Raw genomic sequence first — 16584 nt, 5'->3', positions numbered from 1 at the left:
GGTGGGACCCCACTATGCTTTTCCGCTTCCGACCCTCCAGCGGGGCAAATAACAAAGTTGGTTGGCCTTGGGTGTTATAGCAATAAGCATAAGCAAGAGCCTCTCTGCATACCATGCCTGGGCATCAGCTATAAACAATTGGTCTTATCACTCTGAGAGAGTGAGCACTCTCTGCACAAGATGCAGTTAATTTCAGTAGTTGGAGAGGCCCAGCTAAGAAGCGACGTTACCGAACAAAATTGGTTCTGTTTTACCTCAAACCCGGACACTCCCCAGTTGGGGTTGTGAGTCAACATCACGGTTTCTGAGAGCTGATACCTTCCTTCAGGGTTTCCTCGATGGGATCCAAGAGATTGTTTCCAATGGCACAGGTCAGAGGTAGTCAAGGGGACATGGACAAAAACTGGCATACCCCTACCGCTTGTCTCAGGGGCGCCTGCATTGCCGGTTGGGAGTGTCCCCGACTCCTCCTGGACACGGGGCTGAAGTTTTCATTTCCCTTCCGCCCTTTTTCTTGAACTCCCCCCCAGGACTCCCCCGGTTGTCTCCTGTCTCTACCTCAGGGTAGAGGGGGACCTGGACAGGCTGGAGAGGTGGGCCCGTGCCAACCTCCTGAAGTTGAACAAGGCCAAGTGCAAGGTCCTACATCAGGGTCGGGGCAATCCCAAGCACAGATCCAGGCTGGGGGGAGAATGGATCGAGAGCAGCCCTGAGGAGAAGGAGCTGGGGGTGCTGATTGAGGAGAAGCTCAGCATGAGCCGGCAAAGCGTGATCACAGCCCAGAAGGCCAACCGTGTCCTGGGCTGCATCAGAAGATGCGTGGCCAGCAGGTCAAGGGAGGCGATTCTGCCCCTCTACTCTGCTCTGGTGAGACCCCACCTGGAGTACTGCGTCCAGCTCTGGAGCCCCCAACACAGGGAAGACATGGACCTGTTGGAGCGGGCCCAGAGGAGGGCCTCCGAGGTGATCAGAGGGCTGGAGCACCTCTCCTGTGAGGACAGGCTGAGAGAGCTGGGGTTGTTCAGCGTGGAGAAGAGAAGGCTCAAGTGGTTGGTGCGCACTGGAGTCCTGTCCCATCCAATTCTCTGCCACTCATGAGGACTACCAAGATGTGGTGAGGCTATGTTGCGTGAAAATTAGAACAAGCCCTTCAAGTCTCAGATTTCTGGGTTTATTTCCATTCTGTAGAATGGGGGTCCAGCCATTTAACAACAGCCAGCACACCTCATGTTTCCAAACACCCGATATTTACTACAGTCAAACACAGCCAATTGGTCAGTAATGATTCCCTGGGCACTCCTGATGAGACATCTGCATCCAAGCTCATGTTTAATCCAGTCAGGGAGGTTACCCGATGAGCATGCTCATGAGTCACAAAGGGGGGGTGTCTTTTAGCACCAGAACTACCCAGGGGCAGTCTGGGATCCCCTCTGGGCTCCCCTTTGGTCCACAAGTTCTCTTTTGGGCTGGCTTCTGTCTAAGTCCGCAACTGCAGAAGAACACGTTGGACCCGTCGTTTCCTTTTGCACCCTCTTCAAGGTCAGGTGCCTTCTGTGACGGCTCAGCCCCGTCCCAACCACAGCGTCTTGCTCAGCTCTGGACTCTGTTCGGTGACATCCCTGATGGGCACCCGGGTTACAGGGGGAAGCTGGAGCTGGTCCCCAGTAAAACCCCCAAAGCGCGGAGGGAGAGACAAGTCAGGTTTCTGGCTCGGGGCGCTTTGTGCTCCACGGTGGGCTTCCGAAGAAACCTCCGCGCAGGCAGACGCAGGAAATGCCTTTTCCTGCCTTTGTGGACTGAGGCTTCTGCAGCCCCGGGCGCCCCTAGCCCACCTGCCTCCGCCTCCGCCTTTGCCTCTGCCGGAGCCGCTCAGCCCTCGCTCAGCCCCGGAGGGCTTTTCTCAGCACCCCTGCGGCTTTTCCTCGGGGAAGAGCACTCGCCCTGCAGTGCCTTCAGGCAGAACCCAGGTTTCCCCGCCGCCCGGGCGCACACGGCCGCCTTCGCCGCGGAGCCGCCGTCCGCAGGTGAGCCGGGCCGCGGGGCCGCCCCCCCTTCCCGGCCTCGCGCCCCCTCCGGCTCTGCCGGCCGCCGCCTGGCCCCGCGCGCGCCGGGCCGGGCCGGGGCGGGGCGGGGCGGGCCGGGCCGGGTCGTGCCGCGCGGCCCTTGTGCGCGTGCGGGGCCGTTGGGCGGCGCGAGGTGCCTCAGAGGCGGCTGCTGCCCGGACGAGGCTGCCCGGCTCTTCCCCCCGGCGCTGCCCGCCCTCCGCTGGCCTGCTGAGTAGGCCCGGACCGGGGCTGTCCGTCGCTTCTGGCGGTGCTGCACGTTGGGGGAGTCCGGAGGCCGCGGGGCTGAAGTTGGGTGATGGGAGACGGCGCCAGGATGAGCCCCTTCTCCTGGGGTAAAGCGAAAAGGCTTGTGGGTTTAAACCAAGGGGCCGGTGCTCCGGGGTATAAGATCCGCCCCTGAAGCACCCCGAAAGCAGGTACAGCTCAGGGGGGTGGCGAGTGCGGCTGCGGTGGCAGGGCCTCGGTGAAGTCGCGACGTGGCTGGCGTGAGCCCGCGGTGCTGTGTTGGAGTACATTCCCCTGTCTAGGGTGCGGAACCGGCCAGCAGGGCAGGAGAATCCAGCCTTGGCATGATGGCCTTTACCAAAGAAAGACCTTTGAAACAACCCCATAATTACCCTCTAACCCGGAAATCCAGCTGTAGCCGAAGCAGTGTGTTTTAACAATGAAGTCTCAGCGTGGCAGTTCTTGTCATTGCAAAAAAATGCCAGATTATGATAAACTTTTATTACTTGTAAAATACGTTATTAGAACAAACTTAGTCACTTAGTGTACATTGTTTTACGTTTTTTTAATGGAACATCCATTTATGCTGTAGAAAAGTCTCGATCACTTGGCTGCTTCCATGGTTTTTTGTGTGTTTTTTTTTCATTAATACAGGAGCTGAGCCAAAGAGTCCTGGCTCCCGAACATCTCCAGTACCTGAGGAGAGTTTTGAGTTTCTTCCTGAATTCTTGATGGGCAATTTACCTATACCAGAGGCTCCGGAACCCTATGCTTTAAACAGCCGTGCAGTTGGTGTAATGGAAATGAGCTCTCCGCTACTTGCAGGTCAGAATTCATCTGATTCTTGTCTGGTCCCCCTAAATAAAAGCCTTCTAAGGAAATAGATATGAAATTGAAAATAATTGTGTGAATTTCACCTAACTGTTTTTAAAAGGGTTTATTACAGCTTCAGGGTATGAACTCTAGAAAAGTGGGAACCAGTAAGGTACTAAGGTGGGCCTCCCAAAATGAGTGGTTAAGTATGCCACTGAAGCCGAAAACCTTGATGGGGGTAGAGCGCTTTGCAGAATACACCCTAAGAGTTCTTGGATGCGTTAAAGAGGTCAGAGAGGAGTCTTGACGGTCAGGATTTAGGACTGAAGATTTAGGACTCTTTGGAAGAGCTTAATTTTCCAAATGTTTTGCAAGTGAAAACCGTGAAGTCAAACTAACCCCCTCCCCCCCAACCCGGCCGGGGTAAACACCCGCAAAGTGTTCAGAGCTATGTCATGATCTTTCAGTCCGTTTAATTCTCGGTTGTACTGGAAGTCCCAAAGTTTCCAAAATGGGAGAGCAATTGGCTTAACCTCATCCTGTCGAAATGCAAGCTCGTCCCTGCGCTCAAGAGCTTACATTTTAATTGAATGTGAAATGACATGGGAAGGAAAGGAATCTGGACAGTGGGCATGTGACAGCATGTGCAATGTCCGTGTGTGTTTTTGTAGGGTTCTTTAGCGTGTAGGACATCTCGAGTCTTTTGCATCTTTACTACAGGGAAGTTAGTCTCTGAAACAATTAAAAATGCAACCAACAGGCCTTAAAATAGCTTAAAAAGAACAAGCACATGTGATAGACTGCCTAATAATCCAGTATATTCACTAAAAGTTTTAGATGGCACTTGTGTAAGGAGGCAGTGTCTGACACACGTGTGATATTCTTCCGTAGAACGACCGAGGCTGCAGAGTTGGGGAGGCCAGATGGTTTTGCAAGCCCCCAGCGAAAGAATCCAGAGTCTTTCCTGGCTGAATTTCCTGCTGAAATTTCAAGAACAAGTAGCAGTGGAGTAAACTTCCAAGTCTCAGGCTCTTCATTTGTTCCTTTTGATTGCAGGAGGATCTCCCCCACCACTAGTAGTCCCAACACATAAAGAGAAAAGCGGTGCACCACCAGTTCGAAGTCTTTATGATGAATTATCTAGTCCTGGATCGACGCCTCTAAGCTCAAGAAGACCAGTAAGTGGCTTAGGTACTGACCTGTTCGAAGCAGAAGAGGGGAGGTAGTTTACTGCTTCCGTGAATTCTTTTAACTCCTTTGTCTCAACTGCTGTAGCAAACTGGCTGGTGACCCTTCAGGTCCTGCTGCTGCTTAGTCTGGTTGCTTGGTATGCCTGTTCCTGTGTAGCCTAACTGCGAGCTGCCGTTGTGGAGCTGTCTGCTGTTGTTAGTGATTTTCGGTGCTGTAGAGAATGCAAAGTGCAAATCCTGCCTCTGCTATGCTTTGTCCATGACAAATGCAGACTTGTGAGAGCTTTTTACCTTCTTGTAAATCTATGGGGCTGCTGATTGCCCGAAGGGCCCAAATTTGTGTTCTCTTTTCTGTTAGTGGGCACTAGAGGCATTTACTGAGCTAGGAGGACTTTTGTACTGAGGGAAAGATCATCAAACTTTGGGGAGGGAGATGGGGTCAATTTTGAAAGAGTAACAAAAAATTTATACAAGGTCATTCTAATAATAAGCTCCAATACTTACCTCAAGCGAGCAGCCAAACATTAGTAGGTTCTTTTTTGGTGAACATGATTCTTTAGATGCAAGGAGAAGGCCTCACTGAATGTGCAGTCCTTTTTTGTGTGTTACCTTCTGAAAAGTTTATTTTTAAAGTTCAAGTTTTCTGCGAAGGACAGAACCCAACTGACCTAAAAGACTGGATATTTAAAAAAAACCCAAAAATAAAGAAGGACCAGCTTTCAGAATACATGTTGCTAGGCAGAGTGGTGCTCAAATTTTGTTTGATCTTGCATCTGAGACGTGCCCCGATTCAGACTAAAAATGTACTAAAATTGTTTTGGATATTGAGATCCTTCTATGTTAAAAAGCAAATAACTCCTGGCTGCTAAAGCTGGAAGTATACTTTCCTTTAGCACAGTTGCAGTAAGGAGTTGAGCGGATAAGGAAGTCAGTGGTGAGGAATACCAGTGGGGATGATGCTCTCGTGATTTGTAAGCCTTTTAGACAGTGAAAATCAGATGCTGGTGACTAATGATCCTGGCATGCTTTCCATCAGGATGCAGGTGAATGTGTGAATTGCTCTACTACAGCACTGGCGAGATGCCTGGGTTTTTTTGAAAAATTAAATCTTACAGATTTCTGAGTATCAATACCAAGAGCTGCTTGGTTTCACAAAGCATATGCGATTGGTGTTAGGTAAGGGATTCTTCAGTTCCTATTGCCTAAAGCTCACCCTAAGCCTAACTAAGCTTTCTTCTTGTGTACTGGTAGCTCTTTCTTGTTAGATGCTAAAATATTGCAGACAGTGCCTGAATCCTATTGCTTGTGGCGCTTCCCTTCAGGAGTTTGCTCTACACTCCCATGCTATCTCTGATCGTTGCACTGAAGCCTCTGATCAGGAAAGTTAACTGCCTTCTCTTCTAAGGCTTAGTCATCAGCTGGAAATGCCAGAATGGCATTCCAGAGGCCGACTGGCTGTCCAGACAATCTGCTAGGCAGCGTGCTAGAACGTAATACCATTGTCAAATCACTTTTCGTTGCTAACTTTTAATAATCTTGTATGAAATGTACTTGGAAATGCCTGGAAATGCTCTCGGCTGATCTGAGAAGTGCACCTGTAAGAATGATTTGTTACTCTTTCTGTATTTTACTGCAGGCCAGCTTCTCTCTAACACAAAGCCCATTGGTTGGAACTCTGCCAGCAACTCCTGGAACAGGTAGATATCATGTCAAAATAGATAATCGACTGTCTTACAGCTTTCCTTAAGAGAGAAAAACCATTACTGTTCAAGCTGCATCAATTCCTTGCTAGTTCACGAAGGACTTGTATCTTTCTTTACGGGCTTTTCAAAAGGGATGTGGATGTGAACAGGAAATGGTTTTCCACTTTGAGATAAACTAAATTGCAATCAGCTTTGTTTATTCCTTATTCAAGATGTGTTGTTGAAGTGAGCACAGAGGTAATTGTGCTTGAGTGAAGCTGCTGAGATCTATGGGTTGCCTTGAATCTTCATAAGGATTTCAATCTTCTGTATGAACCCATGGCTTCTTCCTAAGCTTAATTCTGCCGTTTTGTTCCCGCTTGGATTCTGTATTCAACTACTGGTGTTCAGGGCTGAAGGAGAAAGTTAGCTTACGAGCCATAAAACTCCCTACCGTGCTTGCAGACGTCTTTGTCTGAGTCTGCAGAGAAATCTCCCGCAAGCTCTTGCATAGACAAGGGAAATGCTCGATACCGACTTTATTCTTTGAGTTTAAGCTCCTAAGCTGATCTGTCTTGCAAACGTAATTTGTTAAACAACGCCATTTCAATTTAACAGCTTCAGGGACGTTCACTCCTGCGAGTGCCGGACAGCATAGGAAGACTACTCTATCTCCTGCTCAGCTAGATCCTTTTTATACTCAGGGTGATTCCCTAACTTCAGAGGATCAACTTGATGACACATGGGTAACTGTATTTGGGTAAGTAGACTTCCAAAGCATGAGAAAAATCACGGGTGAAATCCTGGCAATGTGTGGCAAGGAGGCCTTGGACGTTGCTGTTGTCCGGCATTCCTAGGTTCTGCCAGAAGTACAGCTGCGGCTGAAGCCAGTCAATGCCCCTGTTCTAGTGAAGCACCTTAACTTAAGCTGCGTGTTATTTTTTTCCAGTTAGAAAGGCAGCATTCTGCCATTGGGGTGTGGTGAAGGAAGGAAACCTGGAAGCCTAAGCTGTGGTGAAGGAAAGAAGCCTAATATTCCTGCAGGCCCTGCTTCTAAAATGGCATTAACACACTGGTCTCTTCTGGATTTCTAAAACCCCTTCCTAGGCTTCTATTTTAGCACCAGATTTCATAAACTACTCATTTTAATTTTTTTGTATATTTTTTCCACGTTACAGATTTCCTCAAGCATCAGCTTCATATATTCTTCTACAATTTGCACAGTATGGAAACATATTAAAGCATGTGGTATGTCTTAGTTTGAGATTTATTTCTGAAAATGTTCTAGCTCATTCTTTAGAAGGCTGAGTGTCACACTAGTCTCATAATCTCATCTAGATGTCCAACACAGGAAACTGGATGCATATTCAATACCAGTCTAAGCTTCAAGCCCGGAAAGCCTTAAGCAAAGATGGAAGAATTTTTGGTGAATGTATCATGATTGGTGTCAAGCCGTGTATAGATAAAGTAAGTTACCAGCTGCTTTTCTTTAATTATGAGGCACTCTGCTTTTGGGCTTCCTCTTGATTTTCCCTGACCTCTTTTCTTTTTTCCCTTTTTGAATTGCAAAACCTAGCAAGTTAAGTTCTGTAGGTAGAGTCTTTTCTGTCTGAAAAACATGAGTTTTTCTTAAGTATTTGTCCAAATTTGCTGCTGAGAAGGATCACGATTGCAAACGTCCGTGCTGCTTGGAATTTAGAATGCACAGGATTCTGTTGTTGTACCAGATACGAAGGGAAACCATAACAGGAGACACTTGAGCTACAAGAGTTTCCTAGATGCGAATTGGTGGCATTCATGGGCTGCAATAGATATGTGGTGGCAGATGGCGACTGTTACTGCTCCTAATGGTCCCTCTTTTTTATGTGACTCTTCATCGTGTTCTGCCTTTTCAGTTTATCGTAGTGCATTAGGCTGAAAATTTGATAACAAGGCACTCTACCCCCATAAAATCATGTTCCTTTCTTTTAAATAGTGGTTTGAGTAGGGCTGGCTGTATTTCAGGCTAATTTGATCACGAGCTATTAGTTTCTAGGCATGGACAACGCTCTAACCATTAGTTCCTGCAACATTTTCAATTGGTTTCTATACCCCTGTGCTCTTGTGCTAGAGCTTCTAATCTGTTCTTACCTTATTTCCTACTTTGGTGTCCACTCTGTATCAACTACTGAACTGCTGAAAAGGTGAAACACTAGAAGTACTGGTCTAAGACATTTATCTTGATCTTAATTGCTTTTGAATTTTCTATTTTGTGGTATCCTGGGTTGAGGTAAAACAGGTAAAACAAATTTTCTGTTCAGTAATTTTAGAATATTCTTAGAAGTCTTTGGAAAGAGGATGTTGTGCTACGTGTGTTCATCTGGGCCTGAAAAAAAGTTACTTCTTGAAGACTGCTGCAAGTCTTACCATTTTTTATTTTCTCTGCACTGTTTCAAACTTGGCTGCCGCTTAGGACCTACAGTGAACAGATGACAAGCTTCCACTGCTGTGCAATGGCATAATGCAACCTATCAATGCTTGCAGTGAGAGAAGTGCTTGGTGGTGCTCTGTATTGACAGGCAATTTTGCTGGTCTTTGCTGGCTCAGAAATGTGAACGTATGTTATCAGACAATTCTGGATAATAAATATTTAAGTTTACTAAAGTATGTGTTTATGTTATATTATGCATCTTTTTAAGAGTGTGATGGAAAACTTTGAAAGAAGCTCTACATCCTCAATCTCTTCAGTTTTTACTCCACCTACAAAATCTGTTGGAACACCGGTGCAACCTGCAAATTATACTACAAGGATTTCTACAATGAGACCTCTTGCAACAGCATATAAAGCTTCCACTAGTGACTATCAGGTATTTTAAGGGAACAGAAGTGCATGTTTCTTTGTGCTGTCTCCTCTGAGTTGGATGAGGCTGTACACGCAATCACTTCCACGTGACTTTGGCCTCGATCTTCTCCTCCTGTCGTTTCTTTAAAGATGTGGTCCAAGTCCAAACTCACTCTGTTCAGGGTCTGAAATAATAACACTACTACTGAAAAATAATAAATTAATGACTTGTGATTCCAGAGGTTAAGGACTTGTTTTGAAACTCTTTCAAACGTAGTCTGTGCAAATAGAGTAGCACTTGGGAAAAGACTTGGTTGGTATAATGAGAAAACTGTGTGTTGACTGACTCTCTCTATTTTCTCTCTTCCTTTTTCCCTCTGTCTTCTAGGTGGTTTCTGACAGACAAACTCCTAGGAAAGGTGAAAGTATTGTATCTAAAGCAATGGAATATGTTTTTGGTTGGTAATGTACAAGAGGAAGTAACACACTAAGTTGGTCAGGGTTTCAAAGATGCTACTGGCATCTGTGGTTAGTTGTGTAACTACTGGTGGCAGGATTTTAATGTCCATCTCAACTGTTACGCCTTCAGTTAATTCAGCAGACATGTAGCTTGCACTTTAAGTGATGGCAATGTAGACGTGGTTTTAAAATGTGAGCAAGTGTAAATAAAGTGCTTTTTTCCCCACTGTGTGCTCTGATTTTGTGACTTTACAAAAAATACCAGCACTGGCTATTTTTTTTTTCCACTCTGATTATTTTCTGGAAATTGCTTCCCAGTAAGTTTGATATATTTAAAGTGGCAGCTTTATTTAATGATGCATTTAATATTACTGTTTGGTTGGTTTTCTATCTGGAAAGGTGGCAGGCTCCTTGGAGAAAGAACACTATGCATATTTGGCTGCTGAGGACTGGAACTATTTTTAGTATATGTGATGTTAATTATTTTGTTCGAATTCATTGCTCTTTCATAATTACTTCTGGAATTGCGTTGTAAATGTCATAGCAACTTATTAACTCTTTGTTTTACATTTATTTAGCTTTATATATATATATAAGTTGTTCTTAGGTTGTTTTTAAAACAAGTCTGAGTTCTGCACATTGTTTTTCAGAACTGTGAAGTATGTGTTATGGTTTGAGAGACACAACACTTTATTGTTGTTTAGACAGTCATTCTATCACCTGATGACCACTCCTGACCTGGGAAAGAGATTTAGGAAAAACAAGGAAACCTGGGAGTTGAAGTATAAAGAGATTTAATAGAGTTAAGATTAATTAATATTAATAGCACTATAGAACCAATATTGATCCTGACACCAATACAGAATATGCAAAGATTATACTCAGTCAATTTTATCAGGAGGAAGCTGTGCACTCCCAGCAGTTGTGGAAAAGTGCAGTTTTCCCAAGTATTAGAAGAGAAATTAGTACTGCGTCGCTCAAACCAGAAGAGAATCTCTATGCAAAGTCCTCAAGGCATCAGCGTAAGGCCCTGCATCCCACTTTCCAAGTCAGTGAGAAAACAACATTAATTGTAATAGGGTATTAAGCTGTAAAGTCCCATCTTTTGGCCATTGCTCGTCATCATCCAATCTACAATTTGGCCACCATTGGTTACAAGAACTTTTCGTTTTCTCCCGAGTCATCGGATCTCCTCTGAACTTGTTCCAATTCTTTTAAATACAACCAAAGGGCTACGAGCAGGAATGGCAGATTGCCTTCATCCCCTATTCCACTTACTTACATTCGAGGCTTAGATTCTGGGTGATGCCATGCAGGGGGACCTGGAGAGGCAGGAGAGGTGGGCTGGAGAAATTGGTCACTTTGAGCGTGCTAAGGCACTGGCACAGGTTGCCCAGAGGAGAAGTGGAAGTTCAATCCCTGGAGGTGTTCAAAGCCAGGCTAGAGGGGGCTTTCAGCAACCTGGTCTAGCGGGAGGTGTTCCTGTGCATGGCTGGGGGGGTTGGAACTGGATGATCACCGAGGTCCCTTCCAACCTAAACCATTCAATGATTCTATGTTGCAGAGCCAATCCACACACAGAATCGAGGATGATCTAGGTGCCACCACGGAAACATGGTGGGATGACTTGCATGACTGGAGTGCTGCAGTGGATGCCTATAAACTCTTCCAACAGGGTAGGCAAGGAAGGAGAGGCGGTGGGAGGCAGTCTGTATGTTAGGGCATGTGGTGAATGTCTAGAACTTGATGCTGGTGACAACTGGGTTGAGCGTTTATGGGTAAGAATCAGGGGGACATTCTTCAAGAAGGAAGTCTGAAAAGCACAGGAGCAAGCTGACCCCACGTGCCAAAACTCGAGCCTTTTGGGAAAAAGATTGGCTTGGCTGAGCAGAGAGTTATGGTCGCAAGCCAGGAAAAAAGGGAGAGTTTATGGCCTCTGGAAGAGAGGCCAGGCCACTCGTGAGGACTACCAAGATGTGGTGAAGCTATGGTGGGAGAAAACTAGGTGGGCCAAAGCCCTTCAAGGCTAAGATTTTTGGGTTTAGCACTAGAACTACCCTGGGTAAGTCTGGGATCCCCTCTGGGCTCCCCTTTGGTCCACAAGTTCTCTTTTGGGCTGGCTTCTGTCTAAGTCCGCAACTGCAGAAGAACACGTTGGACCCGTCGTTTCCTTTTGCACCCTCTTCAAGGTCAGGTGCCTTCTGTGACGGCTCAGCCCCGTCCCAACCACAGCGTCTTGCTCAGCTCTGGACTCTGTTCGGTGACATCCCTGATGGGCACCCGGGTTACAGGGGGAAGCTGGAGCTGGTCCCCAGTAAAACCCCCAAAGCGCGGAGGGAGAGACAAGTCAGGTTTCTGGCTCGGGGCGCTTTGTGCTCCACGGTGGGCTTCCGAAGAAACCTCCGCGCAGGCAGACGCAGGAAATGCCTTATCCTGCCTTTGTGGACTGAGGCTTCTGCAGCCCCGGGCGCCCCTGGCCCACTCCTCCTCCTCTTCCTCCTCTTCCTCCTCCTCCTCCTCTTCCGGCTGTGCCTCTGCCTCTGCCGGAGCCGCTCAGCCCTCGCTCAGCCCCGGAGGGCTTTTCTCAGCACCCCTGCGGCTTTTCCTCGGGGAAGAGCACTCGCCCTGCAGTGCCTTCAGGCAGAACCCAGGTTTCCCCGCCGCCCGGGCGCACACGGCCGCCTTCGCCGCGGAGCCGCCGTCCGCAGGTGAGCCGGGCCGCGGGGCCGCCCCCCCTTCCCGGCCTCGCGCCCCCTCCGGCTCTGCCGGCCGCCGCCTGGCCCCGCGCGCGCCGGGCCGGGCCGGGCCGGGCCGCGCCGCGCCGCGCCGTGCCGCGCCGCGCGGCCCTTGGTCGCGTGCGGGGCCGTTGGGCGGCGCGAGGTGCCTCAGAGGCGGCCGCTGCCCGGACGAGGCTGCCCGGCTCTTCCCCCCGGCGCTGCCCGCGCTCCGCTGGCCTGGTTTGTAGAGTCGGTGGGCAGTCGCGCAGGAGCCGAGACAATGACCCTTGGCTCCGCGGCATCGCCAAAGCCCGGAGCCAGTGCCGCGTTTCTGCCGGGCTTCCTGATGGACGGTTTGCCGGGCTCGGTGGCTCGGCCAGCGCCTGACTTAAGGGGCCGGACGGTCGGGCTCTTGGAGTTGTGGGCGCTACTTGCAGGTCAGACTTGGTTACTGTCAGGCCAATTTGTCAGCATGTAAACATTGGCTTTGTCTTCTTGCTCGAAGGGACTGCTGCAGGCTTGAATTCTCGTAGTTCTCTAACTTGCGCTTAATGAACGGTGAGCTCAAGTGTATGCAATGGAGTTTGGCTAAACTCTGCCGAGTAAAGGTATTGCTAATAATCGTGTTTAAGAGTGTAATAGATTGGGGGGGATCTTGGCTTTGGTGTTCGATCCGGTGGCATAATCTAACCATCTGATGGTGTTAGTGTGCTAGCCATTTTGAAGGAGACATTGAGGGTTCAAAGGAATGCTGGAGAACTGTAGAAATGCTTTTCTTTCACTTTCAAGCAGAATTGGACTCAGTGATCCTTGTGAGTGCCTTCCAACTTGAGCCATTCTATGCTCTGGTGGTCCCTTGGTCTCCCGCTTCTCGCTCTTGTTTGCCCCCCTCCCCTCCCTCCCCCAGGGACAGGCCTCTGAGAAGAATCTTGGTGAAATTGAAAAGGAGTGGTTAAGTATGCCACTGAAGCCGAAAACCTTGATGGGGGGAGAGCGCTTTGCAGAATACACCCTAAGAGTTCTTGGATGCGTTAAAGAGGTCAGAGAGGAGTCTTGACGGTCAGGATTTAGGACTGAAGATTTAGGACTCTTTGGAAGAGCTTAATTTTCCAAATGTTTTGCAAGTGAAAACCGTGAAGTCAAACTAACCCCCTCCCCCCCAACCCGGCCGGGGTAAACACCCGCAAAGTGTTCAGAGCTATGTCATGATCTTTCAGTCGGTTTAATTCTCGGTTGTACTGGAAGTCCCAAAGTTTCCAAAATGGGAGAGCAATTGGCTTAACCTCATCCTGTCGAAATGCAAGCTCGTCCCTGCGCTCAAGAGCTTACATTTTAATTGAATGTGAAATGACATGGGAAGGAAAGGAATCTGGACAGTGGGCATGTGACAGCATGTGCAATGTCCGTCGCCGGGTTCTTTAGCGTGTAGCCTTCAAATAGGCAGAGGTAACGGTGCTGAGAAGGTCTTCAAAAGAACAAGCGCGTGGGATAGTGAATAGAGCGGGTGACTAAGAGGTCGCCAAGTTTTAGATGGCACTTGTGTAAGGAGGCAGTGTCTGACACACGTGTGATATTCTTCCGTAGAACGACCGAGGCTGCAGAGTTGGGGAGGCCGGATGGTTTTGCAAGCCCCCAGCGAAAGAATCCAGAGTCTTTCCTGGCTGAATTTCCTGCTGAAGTTTCAAGAACAAGTAGCAGTGGAGTAAACTTGCAAGTCTTCTCAGGCTCTTCGTTTATTCCTTTTGATTGCAGGAGTGTCTCCCCGACCAGCAGTAGTCCCGACGCCTAAAGCGAAAAGCAGTGCACCGCCAGTTCGAAGCCTTTATGATGAATTATCTAGCCTCGGACTTGGATCGATGCCTCTAAGCTCAGGAAGACCAGTAAGTGGCTTAGGTACTGGCCTGTTGGAAGCAGAAGAGGGGAGGTAGTTTACTGCTTCCGTGAGTTCTTTTAACTCCGTTGTCAGCAAACTGGCTGGTGAGCCTTCAGGTCCTGCTGCTGCTTAGTCTGGTTGCTTGGTGTGCTTGTTCCTGTGTAGCCTAACTGCGAGCTGCCGTTGTGGAGCTGTCTGCTGTTGTTAGTGATTTTCGGTGCTGTAGAGAATGCAAAGTGCAAATCCTGCCTCTGCTATGCTTTGTCCATGACAAATGCAGACTTGTGAGAGCTTTTCACCTTCCTGTAAATCTATGGGGCTGCTGATTGCCCGAAGGGCCCAAATTTGTGTTCTCTTTTCTGTTAGTGGGCACTAGAGGCATTTACTGAGCTAGGAGGACTTTTGTACTGAGGGAAAGATCTCATGAAACTTTGGGCAGGGGGGCGGGGTCAATTTTGAGAGTAACAGTACAATTTGGTTTTGGACTTTTAATGATCCTGTAGGAAATGTACGTGGCAATGTCTGTTCTTACTCTTAAAAGCGAGGGGTAACTTAAGGCAAACAGTGAATGTTCTTGCCCGATGCTTAAGTTCCCCGGAAATGCTCTCTGCTGCTCTGAGAAGTGTACCTGTAAGAATGATTTGTTACCCTTTCTGTATTTTCCTGCAGGCCAGCTTTTTTCTAACACGGAGCCCATTGGTGGAAACGATGCCATCAACTCCTGGAACAGGTAGATGTCCTGTCAAAAGAGATAAGAGAAGGCGGGTCGCCTTCCATGTTCATAAGGCTTCCGATCTTCTGTAGGAACCCGTGGCTTCTTCCTAAGCTTAATTCCGCCATCTTGTTCCCGCTTGGATTTGGTGTTCAGCTGCTGGTGTTCAGGGCTGAAGGAGAAAGTTAGCTTACGAGCCATAAAACTCCCTACCGTGCTTGCAGACGTCTTTGTCTTTGAGTCTGCAGAGAAATCTCCCGCAAGCTCTTGCATAGACAAGGGAAATGCTCGATACCGACTTTATTCTTTGAGTTTAAGCTCCTAAGCTGATCTGTCTTGCAAACGTAATTTGTTAAACAACGCCATTTCAATTTAACAGCTTCAGGGACGTTCACTCCTGCGAGTGCCAGGCAGCCTAGGAAGACTACTCCATCTCCTGCTCAGCTCTGTTGTTTTTGTGCTCGGGGCGGATCCCTAAGTGCAGCGGATCAACTTGATGGCACATGGGTAACTGTATTTGGGTAAGTAGACTTCCAAAGCATGAGAAAAATCACGGGTGAAATCCTGGCAACGTGTGGCAAGGAGGCCTTGGACGTTGCTGTTGTCTGGCATTCCTAGGTTCTGCCGGAAGTACAGCTGCGGCTGAAGCCAGTCAATGCCCCTGTTCTAGTGAAGCACCTTAACTTAAGCTGCGTGTTATTTTTTTCCAGTTAGAAAGGCAGCATTCTGCCATTGGGGTGTGGTGAAGGAAGAAAGCCTAGAAGATAATATTCCTGCAGGCCCTGCTTCTAAAATGGCATTAACACACTGGTCTCTTCTGGATTTCTAAACCCCCTTCCTAGGCTCCTGTTTTAGCACCAGATTTCATAAAGTGCTCCCGGTAAATTCTGGATTCTTTTTTTTTTTCGGTTTTTCAGATTTACTCCGGCATCAGCTTCCTATATTCTTCGACAGTTTGGGCAGTATGGAACCATCTTAAAGCATGTGGTATGTCTTAGTTTGAGATTTATTTCTGAAAACGTTGTGGCTCATTCTTTAAAAGGCTGAGTGTCACAATTGTCACTTAATGTCATCTAGATGTCCAACACGGGAAACCGCGTGCATATTCAATACCAGTCTAAGCTTCAAGCCCGGAAAGCCTTAAGCAAAGATGGAAAAATGTTTGGTGACTTTATCCTGATATCTGTCAAGCCGTGTACAGATCAAGTAAGTTACCAGCTGCTTTTATGACATGGAAGGCGCTCTGCTTTTGGGCTTCCTCTTGATTTTCCCTGACCTCTTTTCTTTTTTCCCTTTTTGAATTGCAAAACCTAGCAAGTTAAGTTCTGTAGGTAGAGTCTCTTCTGCCTTACATGAGTTTTTCGTAAGCGTTTGTCCAAATTTGCTGCTGAGAAGGATCACGATTGCAAACCTCTGTGCTGCTTGGAAGTTAGAATGCACAGGATTCTGTTGTTGTACCAGATACGAAGGGAAACCATAACATAGGAGACACTTGAGCTACAAGAGTTTCCGAGACGGGAATTGGTAGCTGGAACGCTACAAGTAACGATCTAAGACACTCAATTGTCAGGTATCTGGTCTTTGTTGCTTTTGAAATGCCTGTTTTTTGTGGCTACTGTCCGCTTTGAAATATCCCTAACCAAAGCCATAGTCGTTAGCCTGTATGTTTGGAGGCAAGAGAGACTGCTGGAGACCAATGCATTTGAGGGTTTGGCCTTAGTCTGTAAAGCTCTGCCTTGCAATTGGCAATTGGATAGGATGGATTTGGCATCAGTGCTTCGGCTTCTGATTGAAAAGGAGCAGGTAGTTCCATGGGTCAGTTCCCCTTGTGTTGAGCAGAGGCAGCTGCCACCCCCACGGGACGCTACCCCTATGCTGTATTTTGGATAGCCGTCTGCGGCCAGACGGGCTTCTCAATGTCTGTCGTCCCGATGGGCTTCTCAATGTCTGTCGTCCCGAGGCTGTTGAAGGCTGTGCTCTGCTGAGTCTAATGCAGCAAATCGGGTCTCCCCAGGCTGGTTGCCAT

The 16584-nt window shown here is 47.9% G+C and overlaps 1 protein-coding gene across 1 annotated transcript; it reads left to right on the top strand.

Moving 5' to 3' along the window:
- Window positions 1–2379: 2379 nt before the first annotated feature.
- LOC309672473 (nucleoporin NUP35-like) lies at window positions 2380–9479 on the top strand (the record flags this gene model as incomplete). The annotated part of the gene is made up of 9 exons (XM_082484002.1): window positions 2380–2398; window positions 2946–3116; window positions 4161–4282; window positions 5931–5991; window positions 6595–6736; window positions 7155–7224; window positions 7315–7443; window positions 8655–8822; window positions 9186–9479. The coding sequence occupies 9 exons, from the start codon at window positions 2380–2382 to the stop codon at window positions 9261–9263; spliced, it is 960 nt and encodes a 319-aa protein (XP_082340128.1). The 3' UTR covers window positions 9264–9479.
- Between the last annotated feature and the right edge of the window lie 7105 nt (window positions 9480–16584).

Source organism: Vanellus vanellus, assembly GCF_965231255.1.
Source record: "Vanellus vanellus genome assembly, chromosome: 5".
Taxonomy (NCBI): Eukaryota; Metazoa; Chordata; class Aves; order Charadriiformes; family Charadriidae; genus Vanellus; species Vanellus vanellus.
Note: the sequence above shows the minus strand (reverse complement) of the source record. Positions and strands in the feature narration are given on the sequence as shown.